The 22,749-nt window shown below is 38.4% G+C and overlaps 1 protein-coding gene across 15 annotated transcripts in view; it reads right to left on the reverse strand.

The window, feature by feature from the left end:
- The window catches only part of KMT2C (lysine methyltransferase 2C), a 168,403-nt gene that overhangs the window by 48,223 nt on the left and 97,431 nt on the right, over nucleotides 1-22,749 (reverse strand). For 11 of the 15 annotated variants that reach the window (XM_073002866.2, XM_078378508.1, XM_078378506.1 and 8 more), the window contains 10 exons: nucleotides 22,441-22,560; nucleotides 14,383-14,499; nucleotides 12,648-12,749; nucleotides 10,783-10,887; nucleotides 8,932-9,113; nucleotides 8,394-8,558; nucleotides 7,712-7,821; nucleotides 5,401-5,466; nucleotides 4,342-4,554; nucleotides 3,128-3,256 (listed from right to left, as the gene is read on the reverse strand). In XM_073002866.2, coding sequence (XP_072858967.2) covers nucleotides 3,128-3,256; nucleotides 4,342-4,554; nucleotides 5,401-5,466; nucleotides 7,712-7,821; nucleotides 8,394-8,558; nucleotides 8,932-9,113; nucleotides 10,783-10,887; nucleotides 12,648-12,749; nucleotides 14,383-14,499; nucleotides 22,441-22,560 — 1,309 coding nt within the window. The remainder of the gene's footprint in view (nucleotides 1-3,127; nucleotides 3,257-4,341; nucleotides 4,555-5,400; nucleotides 5,467-7,711; nucleotides 7,822-8,393; nucleotides 8,559-8,931; nucleotides 9,114-10,782; nucleotides 10,888-12,647; nucleotides 12,750-14,382; nucleotides 14,500-22,440; nucleotides 22,561-22,749) is intronic. The other 4 variants (XM_078378507.1, XM_073002863.2, XM_073002867.2 and 1 more) reach the window with 2 other exon arrangements.

Below are 22,749 nucleotides of genomic sequence, written 5' to 3' on the forward strand. Positions count from 1 at the left end.
AAATGACAGCCCTGTTAGACTGCTCCAGAATATATAAAATCAAAACCAGTAATAGGGACAAGGTAAAAATTGGAATGGAATATAATGGAATGAAATGGGCCAGAATGAGCAACTGACAATATAACTTGATACCAAAACCATAGAGAAACTGTGGACACACATCAGAACAATGTTTTAGAAATCTAGCCCATCAAATTTGCTCTTCTATTAACAATCCAATGCCTCAAAACCATCCGCAGCAGAACAGAGCGGCCTGGAATAGCAGCTTTGGAACAGAACAGAACAAACAATTGGAACGTGGTCCTTGCAGAGGTTCAGTAAGTTTGTTGCATCACTCCCCTCTAATGATGTGTCCCTCGTGGATTTGGTTGGCTTGTTCTACTCAGAAAAGCAATACCTTTATTTTTGTTTCATTTTTGTCACTTGTTTTGTCAAAATGCTATATTGAATAATTAAAAAAACTGCTTGAGCTTTTGTGTGGCAACGTCCTTCGTGTAGAAATACCACTTTTCTGGAATGTGTAATGGATCCGCAGAAAGAAAAGCAGAAGGTCACTTCACGTAAGGAAAATCTATTTATATTTATTGTTGTTATGTGCTGTCAAGCCAGAACCAAATTATAGCGACCCTAACAGGATTTTCTAGGTAAGTGAGATATTTCAGGAGTGGTTTTACCTGTTCTGCTCCCCCAGTCAGTGTCTCTGGCTATGCGGGCATTCTCCAGAGTCCTAATCTGTCACTCCTATGCACTGCACCACACTGGGAAGCCATTTATCTTTAGGTTCAATCAATTCTTTATCCATGGCAAACCCAGTAGTTACCTGGTTGCGCTTAGATTTTCTATTCAATAAAACGGTGAACCAGAAATTGAAGAAATGAGTTCTTGAAGAGAATAGTAAGTATGTCTCATGAAATGTCTACCAGAAAATAATGGCCAAAATCCTGTTGGGAAACTGTTAAAAGTTTTTGCTGTCACTTAATGCAGTTGACCATGTGCATGATCATGTGCCCAACTATGCATCTAGCATGCAGCTCACCCGTGCCAGACAACTTCTCAATTAGTCATAATTAGGTGCCACTAGTTCTGTGATTCCTCTTGCATGCATGTAAATATCTAGTATATTTTGGCCAATGAAGCCAAGGACGGTTTCTTAAACCTACTGATAAGACTCCCCTAAGATGTTAACATAAACCCAGAAGTCTAATTATCTCAGTGGTAGACTCTTCCAAAGATAGAGGCTGCTGTTAAAGATTTGATGTCTGCTACTGAGGCAAGGTTCTTTCTAATGGTTGATTTATCACACTCAATTGAAACAGCCAGAAAGAACACAGGGCAGCTGAAGGGGCATATGCTTCAGGTATAGTCAGATGGTCAGATAACACAACCTATTTGAGAGCTTATTAATGATGTGAGCCTTCTTGAAGAACTTGTCTTACAAATGAGGCGGGAAAAGGTGTTTTTTGAACAGATCAATTCAAGAATGCGTCACAAGGAAGGACCTAAGATTGCCTGGTTTTAGAAACCTGCAGCAGGAAGATGATTTACTATGTGGCACTTCATGATATTCTGGAGTAAACATCTATTCTCTCTGTCACTTGAATCACAACAAACTGAATTTTAGGAGCAATCTAACACAGGGCTGAGAGTATAGCTATGGTAGCGCAAAAACAAACTAATTCAATTTTCCACAGTTGTAAGCAGCAGTGGCACCTGCATTTGTGAGAGAAAATAGGGGCCTGCTACACTCCACCCTGCCACTTCTGTGTGAAAAAAAGGTAACAGTAGTAGAGTGTATTATACTATAAGTGACAAGATCGTCTTCTGTTCAGTACAGTTATCTCTTGGAAGAAAAGAATTAAAGCTACACTAGAATGGGATTCTCCTATCAGGAAAAGAATATTTTCAACTTCCTTGGATGAAGTACTACAATGAGACAAACACATCCACATCCTTCTATCTATAAGGAAAAGGGAATGGAAGAAAAATCAAGAGAGAAAAAAGGAATAAAAAACAAAAGCAACAGGACCAAGAATAGGGCAGATAAAACAGACGGGCAGATCAAAACTCTATCCCAGTCATAAGGAGACAGAGGACTGATCCTTCCTTCTCAGATATCATTTCTAACTTTCTGCCTCCAGTGCCCAAATGAAAAGAATCTGCTGCTTCTGTAGTATCTTTTCATTCATATCTAGACTAACAAAGACACATTAAACTGACTCCAGCCATATTAACATGACGTTCCAAAAGCACTTGACACTAGCAGTCACAAGCATGCTTGAATTAAAAAAAACATTTACACTTTCCCCCTAGAAGGTAATGAGCCTGCTTCCAAAAGCAGGCACCGCTAAGAATGCTTCCTTAGGACTGCCTAGAGAACTCATATGATTTTGTGAAAGCTGAGTATCCATAACTGCTGCTAGAAAAATGTAGCTTCACCAGCAGGCTTTCACCAGCATGGAATGAAAATTCAGCTAATGGCATCTATATCCACTGAAAAACAAGAAAAATGTGCTGTCTTTTCAATTCTAGCTGCACTGTCAAGACGTGTTCCCAAGGAACGATGAAGTTCTCTTCCAGAGGGAGACTATCCAGATTTCCTGTTAGGTTGTCTGATACCTGAAACAGTTCCACTTTGGAAATTTTTGTACATACTCTCATAGCAGAACAGAAGGCTCTTTAAACTGTACTGTAAAGATATTTGCTTTAATAAAAGTTAAAAGTGCTGTTAGAAGAAAATTGCAAGCAGAGGACACTCTTAAAGGAAATCCCCCACTCAATGAGAAATCTTCAATCTTATATGGCGGAACTATTCAAATATACCTAATTAGAACAACAGGTCAGCATTTTAACTGGTTTAGCCACTGAATGGCAAACTTTAACTGAATTTTACCACTTAGCAACATGCTGAATGATTGGTTTCTTGTTTCTCAACTCTAGAATACACATGTAATAATAATCAGGCAGTAAATTAAATTGTAACACACTTAGAGGAAGATGTGGCTTAAAGAAAAAGAATTTTTTTTGAACAACGATTAGGTAACCTATCCGGGAAGTTAAAATATTATTTACATATAGTCATTAAACATAAACCTAATAAAGACACAAATATCTTGATCATATACTCTACCGGGTCTGTATGGCTTTCTCTTTCTCTTTTTGATTGCCTCAGGTCCTTCTACCCCCTTTGGATCCTCATCTGCTGGTTCTCGTTCAGGGCTTGTGTCTGATTTCCCTTCACAGTCCATGAGATCTCCTTCTGAACATGTTTTTTTTAAAAAAAGAATAATTATAAAATAGAGTGGAGTTATGATTGTTTGTTTATCCTTCCACCTCACCTCTTAATCTAATGACTCTCCAGGAAGCTACTACATATATAAATGGGGACACTAAAATCACACAAAAGCTTAACATAGATAAAAACATAGCGGAGCAACAATAAATAGACTTCCACCTTCCAACACTAAAGCCAATTATCACAGAAAATCAGAGAAAATAAACCCAATTAGAAAGGTCAAAGTACCCTTTTAATGGGTTGGCAGTTAGGATAGATAATTTATTTTATTTTATTTTATTTTATTTTATTTTATTTTATTTTATTTTATTTTATTTATTTATTTATTTATTTATTTATCTATCTATCTATCTATCTATCTATCTATCTATCTATCTATCTATCTATCTATCTATCTATTTATTTATTTATTTATTTATTCAATTTATATGCTGCCCAGAGACCTCTGGGTGGTGTGGGCGGCATATAAATTGAATAAATAAATAAATAAACAAACAAACAAACAAACAAACAAACAAACAAAACAAAATAAAATAAATAAATTATCTATCCTAACTGCCAACCCATTAAAAGGGTACTTTGACAAGACCTCACACTTTCCCAAAAAGCAGTGAGATTGGAAACTGGTTGCAACTCTGAGGGAAGCGTATCCTACAACCTGGGAACAACGTCGGACAAAGGCCTCTTCCCATGGGAAAGGAAGATGTGCTTTACGTAAGAGTTAACATCCTCCATAGGGCCCCTCCTAAAGATCTTACTACTGTATCCAGACAGGTTTACCTATGAGACTAGATAACCAGATCCTAAGTTGCTTTTGTCTTTAAAGATCCCAGAAGACACAGAATATTAATATAGATTACATTAGCTGGGAAAGTATAAAGTGGCAATAGATTGTATACTGGTGTGTTTGAGCTCTTATCTCACAACATCTCACTGAGTTCCAAAACATCTCAACTATGAAAATTCCAACAGGAGATATACCTTAAAACTCATGGTCCTCTATGCGCTGTTTCTATTGTTAACACTGAAATATACGACAGAACACTTACCTCTGCTGTCATCCATCTCGCCATCCCTTGAATGTTCTGACTGGATATCAGGAGGGGTCTGGAGTACAGCCACACTATTCTGGTTTATAATCTTCAGCTTAAGCTTTGGCTTTGTCCTTTTTCTTCTCGGTACAACTGCACTGAGACTCTGTAACTGAGACATTCCTGTTTCTGTCAAACAGACTCCATCCTGAGTGTATGTCTTCGGTGGGTCTATGAAATTTGCATGAGCCATGAGAGGAATACACAGTTTTAATAATTTCGCTTATATACCTTTGTACACCCTTACAAACAAACCCACATACATGGAGTAATTTTTTTTTTGTTGCTGTTGGTTGGCTGGCTGGTTACCCATCTTAAGGAAATTAACAATCAACACACCACAAATTGTTATCCATTCCAACACTACTGCAAAAGAGGATCGAGCTCAATTATTTCAGAAGCAAATTTACAGTGTTTTAGGAAAAAGCAAGACCTTGCTATTTAAATGTAATTTCTTCCTCTCCACTTGCAAAACTGACTTCCTGAGTGCCTGCTGCAGATATCTGTATGTATTATTAACTATTTTGACTCTGCATAGATTCTATCCATACTAGGCCAAAGGACAAAAACACAAAACTTGTACTATAAACTAATTGTGGCAGTTCTTGAATTATGCGGGAAAGAGTAGAGAATTAATGGAATCCAGAAGCCACACTCTATGAATCACCAGAATTTTAGCCCAATCATACAACCTCTCTTCCTAAGGAGGAAATCACAAACATTTCTTCTAGACTTCATGTAAAACTCCAGTAATGTTAAAAACTCATTTAAAGCTCATTTAGGAGGTTGCTTAAATAAAAAATCTGTTCAATTTTAAAGAATACTTTCATATTTATTCAGCAAGCAAGCAAGCATTTCAAAGAGAAGGGGAAATAAAGCAAAAAATAAGAGGGATAAAAAAGAAACCACACTTAGAAATAATTAAGGGATATGTTGATAGTACAAGATGCAGATATAGTACAATATCAATGAAATATCCATGCAAATGAAATTAAGAGGATTTAAAAAAAAAGTTACCAAGTTCCTTTATCTTTGTTATGATTGGAGCTGCAACTGATGATTCACAGCATTCAGATGAAGGCACTGAAAAAACACAACAAAGAGAAAGAAATATTTTAAACTAACTGAAAAAAATTGCACTTAGAAGTCACTTTCATTTAAAACTCTGTAACCTCAACATTTAATGATGATAAATTTGCTTATCCTCTGCTATTTCCATGCCCATTAATCCAGACATGACTGAAATGCATTTTTTATTTTTGCACATTTTAATTTCGAGATTAACCATATTTCCATTTGGCATAAACTCATCTTTTTGTGAACTGGCACAAGCAGACCAGTGGATTAAAAGTAATAAATACGCAATAATTAAATATCAGGGACAATGGGATTTCTGGGAGCAATAAGCACAGGCCACAAAAAACCTGGTACACCAGAATCCCTCCTGGAACAAAATAATTTACACCCCAACCTTGTGCATGTATATTTTGGAAGTACATTTCCAGGTTACATCATGTTGTTAAGTGCTTAAGACCCACTGATTCAAATGAACCTCTTAAATCAGCCTTTTTTTTGCCTCAGGCATTCTGTACTTTGGGGGGAGATGTAAGGTCTGGGGTAGGCACAGTGCCTTCCAACAATAACTGCCTTTTTTGGGGGAGGGGTCAGGAGTGCCCCCTGACAAGAGCTGGAGTGTGGAGCTTTGTGCAAGCTCCATAGACCTAGAGTGTCTTTCACTCTTTCCTCATAGGGCTTGAGTTCCATTCCTCTAATCATCCTTGCTGCCCTCTTGTGAACTTGTTCCCCTTTGTCTGCATCCTTCTTGAGTACTCAAGATGCAGTCTAACCACTGCCGAATAACTGAGAACTACCGTTTAATGAGAGTTGGAGACTATTCTTCCTTCTCAAAGAAAAGGCAGAAATGCTCAGTTCTGACTTTAGCTCACAATTTTCCTAAAAGACTGTCTATGACAGGATTGCAGCTTGAGAATGATCAACAAATAGTCAAGGAATACCTTATTACTTTAAATGAGATCAGACCTCCAGGGCCTGATGAACCGCATCCAAGAGTACTGAAGAAAATTGGCTGAAGAACTCTCAGATTTTGACAAAGTGCCCCATGATATTCTGATTAGCAGTCTAATTAGATGTAGGCAGAAAAAAGCAACTACCTTTCTCATGGGATTTGTTAATGGAGCCTAAAATAGCATTTGCCATTTTTTGCCACCACATTGCACTGTTGGCTCATATTCAGCTTGTGGTCCACAATAATTCCAAGATCCTTCTTGCATGTAGTATTACCTAACCAAGTATCTCACATCTTGTACCTGTACATCTGTCCCAAAATTCCTGGGGAGAACCTTGCACTTATTCCTATTAAATTTCATATTGTTGTTTTCTGCCTGGTGCTCAAGCCCATCAAGATCTTTCGAATTTTGTTCCTCTCTTCTAGGTATTAGCTACTCCAGCCAATTTTGTGTCATCCACAAATCTGATAACGATTCCTTGCACCCCCTCATCTGAATCATTAATAAAATGTTGAGAAGACTGGACTCACTTGTTATCTATTCCCAGTTTCAGAAGGAGCTATTGATAAGCACTCACTCTCTGAGTACTATTCTATAACCAACTGTGTATTCACCTGGCAGTTTTTCTATTCAGCCCACACGTAATTAGCTTGCTAATTAGAATATTGTACCATGAGACATTTTGTTAAATGTTTTGCTGAAGTCAAGATATATTATATCTACAGCATTCCCACCTTTTACCAGGGAAGTTACTCAATTTTAAAAAATGAGACAATATTAGTCTGGGAGGGAATTATGCTTGTCCTGCATAAAGTCCAAGGATGATTTCATCATATTTCAAAACTCTTGATGTCTGTTTTGCAGCTATTTCCCACTCATGCACACTGCCTTCTCTGATATAATTCTCCAATATTCAAGAAGATACAAAATCCACTGGGGATAGAAATTTAACCAAGATTGGTTGTTGTGGGTTTTTCGGGCCCTTCGGCCATGTTCTGAAGGTTGTTCTTCCTGACGTTTTGCCAGTCTCTGTGGCCGGCATCGTCAGAGGACAGGAGTAGGAACTCTGTCCATGCTCTGTTGCTGTTTGTTGGATAGTTGAATATTTAGTGCCTTGAAAGCCTTCGAGAATACATTAACCAAGTTTGTTTATAAACTATTTTATTGCCTACTACTGATTTTGTGGTTCTAAAATGCAAGATAGTTTCTGTCTCTGCAATTAATATCACATCTACCAATGAAGACAAGACTTTTTTCCAAAACCAGCTGCCGCAACGCTAAACACTTCACAGGCAATTTACCATTTGCTGGTAGCACATACGGCCTACACATGGTGCAGTCAAAACCACTGTCAGCTGTACTTTCTACCTCCTCTTCTGTGTTTAAGTTTTGACAGGCTGTGTGCATCCATCTGCAAGTTAAAGAGAAAGGGGTGGGAGAATTAGCTGAAATATGTACAGTTTCATACCACAACAGCATTAAGACTTTTTTTATATTACAAGTGAACGTACAGTGCATCCACTGTCTTAACAGCTGCCTTTTAAAAGTTAATGGTACAAATAGCTCCAAGATAGTTCAAAAATTAACCATTCACCATCTTTGAGAAGGATTATTGAGCAGGTTTTTAGTGTACTGCCCCAGGAACCCTTGAATAAAACAGAATTTCAAATTCTATTTCAACTGAACAACAGGACTGAATTTTAGCACTGCAACTGCTTTGCATGTCTGGAAAGATTATAGTTAAGAACTACCATGTGTTTTCATTTTCCAATATTAACTAGGGATTTCTCTTTAAAGAAACTCTTTGCATCAGAAAGCACAATTCCATGCTATTTGGTGGGAAATAGACTACAATCAAGAAGCGTGGGACTAAACTCAAGAAAGCATTCTAGTGCATTAAACCAATATATATGACACCATACACTATGGACAAAATGAATGAGGTATGAAAAATAAAATTCGCCATGCAGCAGAAACTCTGACCTGTCACACTGCCTGCACTGCAGAATGAGTTCTTCTTCCCTATAATTGCAACAGCAGATGGGGCAGGTAGATAAACTTGCACAAGGAGCACACTGTGTGTAATTATTTTGCCATTCACATCTTAAACCAGGAGACGTAGCTCCACAATGTCTGCACCAAACACACCTGCAAAACACAAAGCAAGTCACATATTTTATTATTTATTTACTTACCAAGGAATTACATTTCTGTATTACTCTAGAGCCCACATCTCTGTGTACTTCATACAACACAGAGACACCCCCCTCTAAATACAACAGTGAAACTGCGGTAAAACCAAGAGTAGAGACCCATGGTGGTGCTATTGAAATCTAGAACTAAAATGCCCCACAGGGTTTTTCAAAAGTGTTCATCTGGTGCCAAGGTGAGCCTCTCTGGCAAAGGAGTGCCTCGCTATGGGAGAGGCCTTGTTTCTTTAACCATCACTTGCCTCATTTCATTTGGCAAATTTTAAAAATGCTTTCACAGTGAACAGTATGTAGAATCAGGACGCACATACCACTTGCATTTCCAACCTCCTTTGGGAACTGTCTGCAAAGGCGGATCTAGGCAGTAAGTGTGATAGCTGATATCACAGTCATCACAAAGAAGCAGTCTTCCTGGATCTGTAGCCTTCCCGCAGGCTTCACACACAGTACACTCCAGGCACCTCCAGCCTTTGTGAAGCACCACTTTTGTAATCTGCACAGTGGGAGACGGCAGGTAATTATTCACAGTACCAACATATTTGTCTCTATCTTTCAGCAACGCTTTTAATAAATTATTGTGATGCCCATGCTCATGTTCTTTAAGGGAAATATGGTCTTAAATTGGGAGAAGACAAAAGTCTTTTTAAAGACATCCTCAGAAGATATGTAGCCCCTACTGCACAAGATTTACTGGCTGTGCATTTCTCTTCTATTCAATGAAAGATGCTATTCCTGCAAAAATATGATAGTCCTAGAAATCTCTCCTTCACAGAAGTACAGCAACCATCAAGCAACAGGACAACACTCATTCCCAGTCCCTTCCCTTAATAAGAAATACTTCATAATTTTAAATACGTATTGGTTTCCAGTGATCACTCACTAAGAACCAGAAAAATACTAGAATGATTCTTCCATTCACTACCAGTGACTACAGAAATAGTACACTGGTGCTCAGCAAGTGGAAACAGAGTTTTGCCTTGCAGTGATTCTCTGATTCCCTTCATGATGCATTATAAATTTTGGAGGAGTCTTCCACACTGTCATGTATATTAAAAGCTGCTTTATACATTGGTCCATCGTGCAGTGCTGGCAACACAGGGTTTCAAAACATTATGGTTTTCATGGTTCTTTCTTAGTCCAACCTCAAGTGCCTCAGTATGAACCTGGAACTTTCTCTACAGTGCTCTGAATCTCAGTTTCAGAGAAAGGCTGGCTACACATCAAACAAGTAAATAATGCCATTGATGCTGGAGCCAGACATTTCCAACACTCCCTATTAAAGGTAACCAACACAGAACTCCTCCAAACAATTTAATGAGGATTAAAACGGCATTTCCCCCCAGAATGGTTGAAATAATAAAGTTACCCTTCAAGCTGAAACAGTAAAAGCAATATGAGCTGCTGTCTATATATTAAAACTGAAATCCTAAGTAATTCATGTTAACCAATCTTGCCCCTAATATTAAAGACTAATCTGATGTTAAGTATCTTTTCTTTCTTTTATATATAAATTATGTTCATCTAAGACTGTCTACATCATAAAGCATATGTGGAGTTTATATTAAGTGCTAAAGTACATGAGGAAAAATCACTTAAATAATTGCTCTTTTAAAACAAGAAAGACAAGTTATAGTTTATACATTGCAGCAAATAGCTTATTATCTGTGCATAAGTCAATTCATAACTATCCAAATTTAATTTTCACACATTCTCTCTCAGCCTAATGAATGTAAAACATTAATTAACTACTCTACTTGCTGTCAAATCTGACAGCCAACAGACAAACTGAATTAATTGAACCTTATTGCCTCCATGAAGAGTATAAATTTTTCCATGGAAAAAATTCTGCTATGTACCTTAATACATGGTTCATGTCTAGCTTAATATCTGTCTATAGCTTAATACCTTCTTTGAACCAATTGCAAAATAATTGGTGCTATTTATGGCTGCAAAATTACAGAAAGGTTAATTTCTCTTACACCTCTAAAATGTCACTGAATTCAAGTGCTTTGCAAGTGGCATACAAATGGTCACATTTACAAAGGAGTATTTAAGAAGCTAACAAGGTTCTCTAATTGTGTAAAAAGTGGAACCAATGAGGTTTACGTAGAGCATGCATATACGTGCAACATGTCCTACAAGAAGCATTTAAAAACACTTACCTTAATACTGACACAGTAGGGATGGTAACACTGACCACACTGAGAGCAGGAAAGTAATCGGCCTTCTGCACCTTGGCCAAAACTTCCACAAACGACACACATATCCTAAACAGAGAACACATTATTTTTTTATGACCTCCCATGCAAAATGGACAAAGAAAGAGCTCTAGCATATATAGTGCCCATACACATATATCTTACTCTTTTTCTAGTATTCCTTATGTTGCTTCAGAAAGGAAGATTTATAGGTACCTACAGTAACAGATATCTGATATTTCCATAATGAAGGATGCCAGTAAAACTACTTCAAACATTTTTGTAAAGAAAGACAGTCTCTACTTTATAGTAATTAAAAATCTCCAGGATGACTAAATAAAAATAGATATAAAACATATTTAGCCCCTTTCACTAATAATTTATAGATTAAACATTCAAAATGACTACTTAAAGAGAGGTGTTTGCTACTTTCTGAAAAAAATGTCAGAATTAGGGAAATATCACCATCGATAAAGCCTTGCATAGTATCTTGGTACATATAGAACCTTGTGGCACAGTGGTTAGGCTGCTGCACTGCAGCCAAAACTGTGTTCATGGCCTGGGGTTCAATCAACCTTCCATCCTCCCAAGTCGGTATAGTGAGTACCCAGCTCATGGGGGGGCAGTGGCAATGTTAATCTGCATAATTAACTTGTAAACCATCCAGATAGTATTTTAAGTCCTATGGGGCTGTTTATAAGCAGCACACTTTGCTTTGCTTTCCCCTAACATGATGAGATAAAGAAGGGACTCTCTTAAATATGAGGACTGAATATGTTCAGGCACTGAAGGCAAAAGCTTGCTGAAATCTCTCAAATCAAAATGTTTACATTTTCCATGATTATACTGTATGCTGCTCTTCCTAACATTTCACTTTGAACTGGGAGGCAGAAGCGAGGGCAGAAGCAACACACTGCCCCATTGATGTGGAGGGCAGTAAAAGTATCATGAGGAAGCACCTTTCACTTATTCTGTTCTGAAACATTTAATCATCAGACATACAACTGATCAATCTGAGCATGCATCTAAACAACACACGGCTCTGCTTGAGAGCAGATGGAGGTTCCTATCTAGAAATATGTGTCTGAGTGTTCATCCCATTGAAAACAATGATGTGAAAATAGACAGGATCAGCACTCAGGTTTTCCTTTTACCATATATCTAATTTAAGCTACACTTCCTGACCCAGTCAGGGCCAGCTCCTGCACAAGATACATGCACTACATCTTCCCCCCCCCCCCCCGACTTCATCCATCCTACAAAAATCATAAAGGTTTGTGATTTTTTCCCCTCTAAAGAAGGATTAACACATTTTATTTAGTATTTCAATTCCCTTCTAAAGTTGAGCTTTACCTCTATAGATACCTAAAGGCCTCTCGCACCTTGAATTGTGCTCAGAGATTAAATAGCAGCCAGAGTAAAAATAGCAATCAGTATAATTACAGATGATAAATCAGTGGTCTTATGTGTACTCTGTGACAAGCTTGAAAGGAGGACACGAGCCATATGGTGCACTTCCTGTTGGCACCCTACAGCTAGTATTTTTCTGTCTCAACCAGGACAGTTTATCTACAGTGTGTGTTCATATTTAATTTCTAAGTTTCCTAAAACACTAACAGATTTCATTATTTAAGCACCACCATTTTCTGCCTTCAGCAGCTCCCTTTATTTTTGACTGGTGTTGCCCTGACTGTGCAAGCAGAAACATCAGAACTGGACAGATCAAATAAAACAATGGAACTGAATATTCCCCATATTCTAAACCTGCTGGAGAAGAAATACAAAACAATGATTTTCACTGCAAAACAAATATGAATAAATGTTGCAACCTGGTGCAAAGTAAACTTGTCACTGCTCGAAAACAGAACAACAGTGTTGTGCATGGAGTTTTCTTCCTCATCTTTGTTGGATGAACTGTCCATATCTGTGACCTACAGAAACAAAACGGTTACCAGTGAGGAAATCTTTACACAGTATATCACCAACCTTTCATTCTGACATACAACATAATGTAGAATATTTTAGCATTATTGAAGAATACAGACAAATATACCAGGAAACATTTACATTATGTCTATGTGATGAACTTTGCTCCCAAAAGTTCAGGACGCCATACACTGTCTCTTTGCATACATCAATTTGATATCTCTATCAGCTCTGTTGAGTAGCCTATGTGGAGAGAGAGTGTCTGGCCAAAGGCCATCCAATCATCTTAGCTACTGACAAGGATTTGAATCTGAGGTCGTAGTTACACAAACAAAAGGTTTTTCAGTTTTCTCCCTCTGATTTTGCAATTTAAATTTACGGTCACATGACACACAAATATTAGCAAATCATTTATCCGGCAAGTCTGCTGACTATGGATAATTTCTCGTTTGGACAGTGATTTCTTTTTTGTTGTGGATCTCTTTCTTTTAAAGCGTGACTACATGTGTAAATGATCCTACTGCAACTTTTTCAAACTACTATCACTGTGCATGTCCTTTAAAAATGTTTCTACTTTTCAAAATGTTTCTGAGGCATTTGTGTCGGTGTATCAGTTAATTTCTGTCAAACGGCATCAACTAGAAGCTCTAGGTGCTTATTGAATTGGAAGACAATGACTTGGTAACCTAAAAACACATTGGGACACATCCTGGAATAAATGCCACATGACCTTGAAGCAGGACAGGAACGTAATTAAAAGTTGCGTAACCACAGGGGGACATTTTGCTGGTGTGACCATAACACGACTCTTCTTAGTTCTAATCTTTTATTCTCACTACACCATCTCATCACATAAAAGAAGAAAAGTTACTTCTTAGTTATATAATTTAAGTATAATTTGTAACTTTAAAATCTAGATGTTGATGCTAGCTTGGTTTAAGAGCTGCTGCTCTCTTCATCAGCCAATTTCTCTGGCTTGGCTCCTTTCCCCAGTAGCCAGTCACACTGCAAATACTGAATAGGATGGTATGCATTTGAATCAACACAGCAGAGAAGACATTGAGAAAGGGAGAGATAACTTTGCTCCAGAAAAAGAGAAAATCTTCTACTAGGAAGAAGGGAGAGAAGAGTAGAAGTTCAAAAGTTATAGGAAGGATGAATGAAAGTACATGTCAGAGGAAAGTAGAATCACAGAGTGACTGCATTTTGAACCTGGACAGTTGAATAATGCATATGTGCACCCTCCCTTTTATATTTACATAATTACATGGAAACAGAAATACTCCTCATGTAGGGCTCTGTTTCTGGAGTGCTCATTTTTAAAAAAATAAGAGTTGAAATTTCAACAAACAGCATGCTTCTAGGAGTAAGAGTATCAATTAATGAGCAAATAAAACAGGCTTAATTTTTTTTAAAGCCTGATACAGAACATTCACACTATATACAGTGGTGCCTCGCATAGCGAGGTTAATCCGTTCTGGATTAGCTTTTCAAGTAAGTGAAATTTACTAGGGTCTGCACAATTCAGAGTGCTAATACTTATGGAACAATAATTTAATGGTTCCTCTGGAGTTATGAAATGTGACCCGTTTGTATTCCTAGTTAACTTTAAAAATTAGACATGCTACTGATTCTTACCCCTGGAGTAAGAACAGATCCAATTCCATTCTTCAGTTTTGATCTCCCTCGTCCACCTCTTCCAGAAAGACCTGCCCCACGTGGTCTCCGCTTCCCAGGGAACCCTGATCCACGGCCCTATTCATAGTAAATTCCAAAATTCAGACAGAAGCAAAAAATATTTCAGGAGCCACTTAATGTAGATTATTCTGCTTCAGTAAGTCAGTCTCATGAGCAACAGCCCCATCAGCCTGTTGTAACTGAAACAACATGTTCTGTTTACTTTAAAGACAAGTCTGTTGTAGTGTGAGATTTTATAAATAAGGTGTTATGCAGAATTTCAGACATGCATGCGATATACATAATTTAGGGATAGGATGGCAGGCATGAAGTCAGAGAAATCAAAAGGCGAAAGCACTAACAGTGACAGTGATTAAACCTGGCCATTCACCAAGATGTTGCTGATAATACAAATATTTCCACACTAGGCAAGCCAAATTGTATGAAATCATCATCTCAGCATAAACTTCTAATGACAGACTGGAACTTCTAAATAAATAATGCATAAATAATAAATTAAAAATAAAGTATATCTTAGTAATATCCACAATGGCTACAGAGGGTAACTGACAAGGTGATGGGGGAGGCTGAAATGCTCTGCTATATTTATCTTAATTACTGTAATTTCAGATGTCAGATTTTATTGGTTTCTACTTTTCCAGAGAGGTGAGCCTGTTTTTTTTTTGTTTTGTTTTGTTTTTTTTTGTAGAACACAGAAGGGCAATGCTGGAAGAAGATGGCATACAACACATCATAAGATGCAAAAGTGAATGAATCTCTGATGCTGTGGGTGACATTATGTCCTGTAATGGTTTGGTCCAAATAGGTATAAGGACACTGGCATTTGAGTTGCTTGCAGTGTTTAAACTCTGCCTTTCTTTCCTTATTGTTTGAGCTGTTGTTGTTGCTACTGTTTAAGGGTCACAGGGAGAATCGTCTGTACTCAATCATAGGTTTATCACACATGCCTTCATACAATGCTTGTGAAAATACAGTATCATTATTCAGAACAGGCTTCAGCATTAGAGTGATTTCAACTGCAAGTTGTAGGGGAGAATAAGTGGCATTCTGTCATCTTCTCCTAGGCACCAGTCCGTTTTTGTTAATTTTTTTCCACATCCTTCTGCAGTTAATTGCCATTTCAGGAAGTTATGCGTTTTTGTTCAACAAGACTAAACAGATACAGGTGCATTATAGGATTTGGCTTTAGACTATAGATTTTGTTATGTGTTTTAAGTGGAAGTTGGAAGCAGATAAATATATATAGCAGTCTGTTGATATTCATTATGAAGTGGTACTTGTAGACCATTATGTTGTTGCACAAAAGCATCAAGAAAGTGAAGATGCTGTGTGGACTGCTTTAGGCTCAGGTGATGGGACAATTACTACAACAGTAGAAGAGCTTTTGACATCATTCCTGCTCAAAAGTTTAGGTGATAAATAGGTTATCACCAAATATCAGGTAAAGGAGAAGCATTTGGGAGCAAGAGCTGAAAAAGTGCTGTATCAAGTTCGCTGTGAGTATACTGCAAATATCCATGACACTTCTGAAAAATTTGTGTTTAACTAAAAAAGCAGGAGAGTTTGGCGGCCATATGTGATATACTCCATCTGTAATTATATCATTCTTGGCTTGTTTGCAGTGAATGTTAGTGTGAAGAACCTCATCATCCATGGCAGCAAGCACTATATTTTTGGGAGAATGTCAATGGATTGTAGTTTCAATGGCACCCATAAGTAACTTGGACTACTCACGGCATATGGTTTGCAACTGAGGTCCATAGAGCTGGATGCTCAAAAAAGACAGTGCTGATGCCTCAGAGGAAGTGGCAGCAGCTACAGCTGCTAGTTTTATGTGATAAAAGCCTTCTTCTCCAGAATCATTCTGCATTCTACACAGGGCAAGCAGGTCAACAACAGTTTTATGAATGGATAATGTCATTAATGTAACTGTCACTCTTATTACTTTCTCAATGTTGTTGTTGTTTAGTGGTTAAGTTGTGTCCGACTCTTCGTGACCCCATGGACCAGAGCACGCCAGGCCCTCCTGTCTTCCACGGCCTCCCGGAGTTGGGTCAAGTTCATGTTGGTAGCTTCAATGAGACTGTCCACCCATCTGATCCTCTGTCATCCCCTTCTCCTCTTCCTTCACACTTTCCCAACATCAGGGTCTTTTCCAGGGAGTCTTCTCATGAGATGGCCAAAGTATTGGAGCCTCAGCTTCAGGATCTATCCTTCCAGTGAGCACTCAGAGTTGATTTCCTTCAGAATGGATAGGTTTGTTCTCTTTGCAGTCCAGGGGACTCTCAAGAGTTTCCCTCAGCACCACAATTCAAAAGCACAAATTCTTCGGTGGTCAGCCTTCTTTATGGTCCAGCTCTCACTTCCATACATCGCTACTGGAAAAACCATAGCTTTGACTATGTGGACCTTTGTCGGCAAGGTGATGTCTCTGCTTTTTAAGATGCTGTCTAGGTTTTTCCATAATAATCGCTTTCCTCCCAAGAAGCAGGCGTCTTTTAATTTCGGGGCTGCTGTCACCATCTGCAGTGATCATGGAGCACAAGAAAGTAAAATCTGTCACTGACTCCATATCTTTCCCTTCTATTTGACAGGAGGTGATGGGACCAGTGGCCATGATCTTCATTTTTTTGATGTTGAGATTCAGACCATTTTTTGTGCTCTCCCTTTTCACCCTCATTAAGAGGTTCTTTAATTCCTCCTCACTTTTCTGCCATCAGAGTGGTATCATCTGCATATCTGAGGTTGCTGATATTTCTTCTGGCAATCTTGATTCCGGCTTGGGATTCATCCAGTCCTGCCTTTCACATGATGTATTCTGCATATGTTAAATAAGCAGGGAAACAATATACAGCCTTGTCATACTCCTTTCCCAATTTTGAATCAATCAGTTGTTCCATATCCAGTTCTAACTGTAGCTTCTTATCCTACATATAGATTTCTCAGGAGATAGATAAGGTGGTCAGGCACTCCCATTTCTTTAAGGACTTGCCATAGTTTGCTGTGGTTCCACACAGTCAAAAGCTTTTGCGTAGTCAATGAAGCAGAAGTAGATGTTTTTCTGGAACTCTCTGGCTTTCTTCATAATCCAGCAAATGTTAGCAATTTGGTCTCTAGTTCCTCTGCCCCTTCGAAATCCAGCTTGTACTTCTCTGAGTTCTCGGTCCACATACTGCTGAAGCGTACCTTGGAGGATTTTGAGCATAGTCTTGCTAGCGTGTGAAATGAGTGCAATTTTACAGTAGTTGGAGTATTCTTTGACACTGCCCTTCTTTGGGATTGGGATGTAGACTGATCTTTTCCAATCCTCCGGCCACTGCTGTGTTTTCCAAACTTGCTGGCATATTGAGGGCAGCACCTTAACAGTGTCATCTTTTAAGATGTTAAATAGTTCAACTGGAATGCCATCACTCCACTGGCATTGTTGTTAGCCAGGCTTTCTAAGGCCCACTTGACTTCGCTCTCCAGTATGTCTGGCTCAAGGAAAGCAACGCCACTATCTGGGTTTTCGAGGACATCCAGATCTTTCTGGTATAATTCCTCTGTGTATTCTTTCCATCTCTTCTTGATGTCTTCTGCTTCTGTAAGGTCCCTACTATTTTTTTTTCCTTTATTATGTCCATCTTTGCACAAAAGGTTCCTTTAATATCTCCAATTTTACTGAACAGATCTCTGGTTTTCCCCTTTCTATTATTTTCCTCTATATCTTTGCACTGTTAATTTAAGAAGGCCTGTCTTCTCTCTCCTTGCTATCCTTTGGAAGTCAGCATTCAATTTTTTTTAAACTTTCCCTCTCTCCCTTGCATATTACTTCCCTTTTCTGCTATTTGTAAGGCCTCGTTGGACAGCCACTTTGCTTACATCCATAGTTCTTCAGGCACTCTGTCCAACAAATCTAGTTCCTTCAACCTGTTCTTCACTTTCACTGTGCATTCATAAGGGACTTGGTTTAGATTATACCTGACTAGCCCAGTGGTTTTTCCTACTTTTTTTCAGTTTAAACTTGAGTTTTGCTATAAGAAGCTGATGATCAGAGCCACAATCAGCTCCAGGTCTTATTTTTGCTGACTGTATAGAGCTTCTCCATCTTTGGCTGCAGAGAATATAATCAATCTGATTTTGGTACTGCCCATCTGGTGATGTCCATGTATAGAGTTGCCTCTTGTGTTGTTGGAAAAGAGTTTTTGTGATGACCAGTTTGTTCCCGTGACAAAATTCTATTAGCCTTTGCCCTGCTTTGTTTTGAATTTCAAGGCCAAACTTACTTGTTGTTCCTTTTGTATCTTGACTCCCTACTTTAGCATTCCAATCCCCTATGATGAGAAAAACATCTTTCTTTGGTGTCAGTTCTAGAAAGTGCTGTAAGTCTTCATAGAATTGGTCAATTTCAGCCTCTTTAGCATTGGTGGTTGGTGCCTAAACTTGGATTACTGTGATGTTGAAAGGTCTGCCTTGGATTCGTATTGAAATCATTCTATCATTTTTGAGATTGTATCCCAGTACAGCTTTTTCCCACTCTTTTGTTGACTATGAGGGCTACTCCATTCCTTCTATGGGTTTCTTGCCCACAATAGCAGATATGATAATAGGCTGATTTGAATTCACCCATTCCTGTCCATTTTAGTTCACTGACGCCCAGGATGTCAATGTTTATTCTTGCCATCTCCTGTTTGACCACATCCAGCTTACCAAGGTTCATAGATCTTACATTCAAGATTCCTATGCAGTATTTTTCTTTGCAGCATTGGACTTTTCTTTCACTTCCATGCACATCCACAGCTGAGCGTCCTTTCGGCTTTGGCCCAGCCACTTCATTAGCTCTGGAGCTACTTTTCCTTATCTTCCGCTCTTCCTCAGTAGCATGTTGGACTCCTTCTGACCTAAGGGGCTCATCTTCCAGCATCATATCTTTTAGTCTTTTGTTTCTGTCCATGGCGTTTCTTGGCAAAGACACTGGAGTGGCTTGCCAGTTCCTGCTTCAGGTGGATCACGTTTAGTCAGACCTCTCTACTATGACCTGTCCATCCTGGGTGTTCCTGCACGGCATAGCCCATAGCTTCTCTGAATTACTCAAGCCCCTTTGCCACGACAAGGCAGCAATCCGTGAAGGATTTTCAATGTAACTGCTCCCTTATCTCCTGCTCCAATGTAACTGAAATTCTGGTTAACACTTCAGGCATCAGACTGTGTGGGTTATGCTTCACTTATCATGGTACCTAGAAAGGCTGAGTATTTTTTTTCAGATGAACATGACCAAATCATTAGCAGAACAGGGCCTGCAAAAACATGTGGATCTTACTTTACATGCTTAATGCTGAAGTACATTAAAGTTTCTCAAGCACCCTTATTTATTATGTACATCTTGCTTATTTCAAAGGGTCAAAACAGACCTCTGTTAAGTAAATAGGCACCGGTGACTTGAAATAAACAGGGACAGCAAACAAAAGCAAAGAGATTCTTTCCAAGGGCTAACAGTTCTTTCTCTTTCACAAACACACACACTCTCACAGACACACACACACACACACACAGAGAGAGAGAGAGAGAGACAGAGAGAGAGAGAGAGATCCACAACCATTCTTGCTCATTGTATTTCTGGCACAAATAGTTATAAAAAGAATCTTATGACAAAAGAATATATACAGCAGAAACTTTCACCACTTTCAAAAACTGAGAATGGAAAAAGTAGAAGAGCTTTATAAGCTTTAAAGCATCCAAGAAGTAACACAATTGGTGGTATCAGTATATAATGAACATTTATCTTTTGCATCAACAGAGAAACTATGGTAAAGGTACTTTATGGAGAATTATCAAATCTATATCAGTGGGGAGGGGAGCAACCTTTCAGCTGAAATGGGAAAAAGAATAAAAAGAGTTATAGAGAAGCAACTGACTCAGCTAAAAAGGTAGTGCTCTAGAGCAGAAGTCCCCAACCCCCGATCCGCGCCGGTGCTGGTCCGTGGCCTGAGCCGGACCAGGCCACGGGGACAGACCTCTCCCCGCATGCAGCTGATTTGTGCATGCGCACACTCTCAAGCGTGCCTGTGCAATTACTGTTCGCACATGTGCACAAGCGCCCCCTGCTTGAGTGCTGCGCTGCCGTATGTGCATATGCATGAGTAAGCGCACTTCTGCACAAGTGCCGCGTCACCGTTTGTGCACGTGTGCATGCACTTGGTCATGCAAGAGAGCGCACACTCGTTCACGCCTGCACATAAGATCAGGGGTACCCTGCCTTCCCCAGCCAGTCCGCGGGGTGAAAAAGGTTTGGGGCCCTTGCTCTAGAACAGAGTTTGAAGCCCCCTTGGCCATGGAAACTCACCTGGGGGAGTGGAACTGGTAAAACCTCAAAATCACTATTAGGATTGCTATAAGTCAGTTCCAACTCAAAGATGTGGGACATATAGAGATACTATTCATACATTACATAGAAACCTATGTCGACTTTTTTAAAGCAAAAACAATTGTCTTGTGGAACATTAACGTCTAAGAAATTTTATTTGGTATATGTTTGGGTGAACTTCATCCCAGTTCTTCAGATGGATATCTAAATAAGAAACGTGCCAGTTGTCAAGCTGATCCAAGACTTTTTGTTCTTTTTGTTGACATATATTGGCTGAAATCCTATTGCTTAACAAAAGTAGGCCCACCGAATCAGTGAGGATTTGGAGGAGTCAGCTCCCCATAAGTTCCACTTATTCAATGGGACTACTCCTGTTGTGACATAGTACACTAAGCAACAGGATTTCAGCCATTACGTTAAAACTTTAGCAACCACACCGGTCATAAATAAGTAAATCAGCACACAATTCTGAAGTTATATGGAAATAAAAGAAGTCAGAAATATAAAAAGGACATACACATAAAAGTCAGTTCAGACACTATGACCATGGCTTAATTAATTGGAATTTATTAACATGAATGGGGCTTGCGCGTTCACTATGGTACTCCTGAGCTTACACTTGCTTCTTTAAATCACAAGTTCTAATTACATCCAAAACATGTATCTGGGGCTTAATGTTGGTTTAGTAACAAATATCTGAAATGATTATTTCTGGTTTAAGTGTTGGTCAGTAAACTGGAAAAAGACCACAGTTCTGATTTTCATGGAGCATGTTATTTAAAGAAAATACCAGCAAGGTATGAAAGCCAATATTTGAGGTCAAGAAAGTACAAGAAAAGGGTGTCTGAGCCCACAATTCCACTACCATTTAATCAGTTTATTATGGCAATATAATTAATTCAGTTAACTCAACATTTTATAATATTATTCTACATTGGGGACACTACATTGAATAGTATAATTTAATTCACTTTATTCATGTATGTAAATGTAATGTATCTAATTTACTTTGGAACTGCAAAAATTAGCTTGATTATACATGAATACAAAATACTGTATGTTACTATACAATATTATACATCTCTTTGTAAAGGAGTACATAACTCACTTTCCAGGGAGGAGCAGATAAAATTAGTTCTAGTGCAATTTTTATAGTCTGTGTTGGCCATTGGAAGTTTTGGGAACCATATTGGTACTGTACCATCATCTATCACTGGCTTTAAATTCTATCTGAGGACACAGGACTTGTTTCTTTTACAACATACAAATTTTATCCTCTATGGATGAAGCCAGCACCATATATAACTGAATTAATGATGACATCTGATATTTTGCACATCTGGTATGTTGACAATCTATTCCATTTCAAGAAGTGGGAGAGCATTTTTACAATATAGGTAGTGAAGATGCTTGAAAAAATATAACTAAAACTCATCCACTGAGTTATGTTTTCAAGGATTGCCATGAATTTCTCTATGCCGAAGTTCTTTAATATGCTTTCAAAAATGTATTTTAATGCTACTAAATATTTCCCTGAAATATAAGATATGAAAGATATAAATAATAACAGATTTCAAGAACTGAATTATGACCTTTTTTTAGCATAAGAGTACAGTGAGTAAAGGACCACAAGAATATAAATACAGATTAATTACCACTTTGATGCTCCATATGGCACTGCCAGGTAGCTGTCTGGATTTAAATGTTTCCCGACCTTCTGAAATGTCTGGGGACCAGGAAGGTGGGCTCAATGTATTATGGCTACTCCAAGCCCCCTAGGATATGTCAGGTGAGAAAACAGATGTATAAAACTCAGCCAAATAAAATAAAAACAAGCAATGCAAATAAAAAGTTCCAAAGCAAAGCTCATGCAGGCATGAATACTGTACTCAGTTTAACACGTGCATGGATTTACTGGAGGAAATTTCAACATAGCATTCACATTTATATGGTTTCAGTAAATT

Source organism: Pogona vitticeps, chromosome 6, assembly GCF_051106095.1.
Source record: "Pogona vitticeps strain Pit_001003342236 chromosome 6, PviZW2.1, whole genome shotgun sequence".
In the NCBI taxonomy this organism is placed as follows: domain Eukaryota; kingdom Metazoa; phylum Chordata; class Lepidosauria; order Squamata; family Agamidae; genus Pogona; species Pogona vitticeps.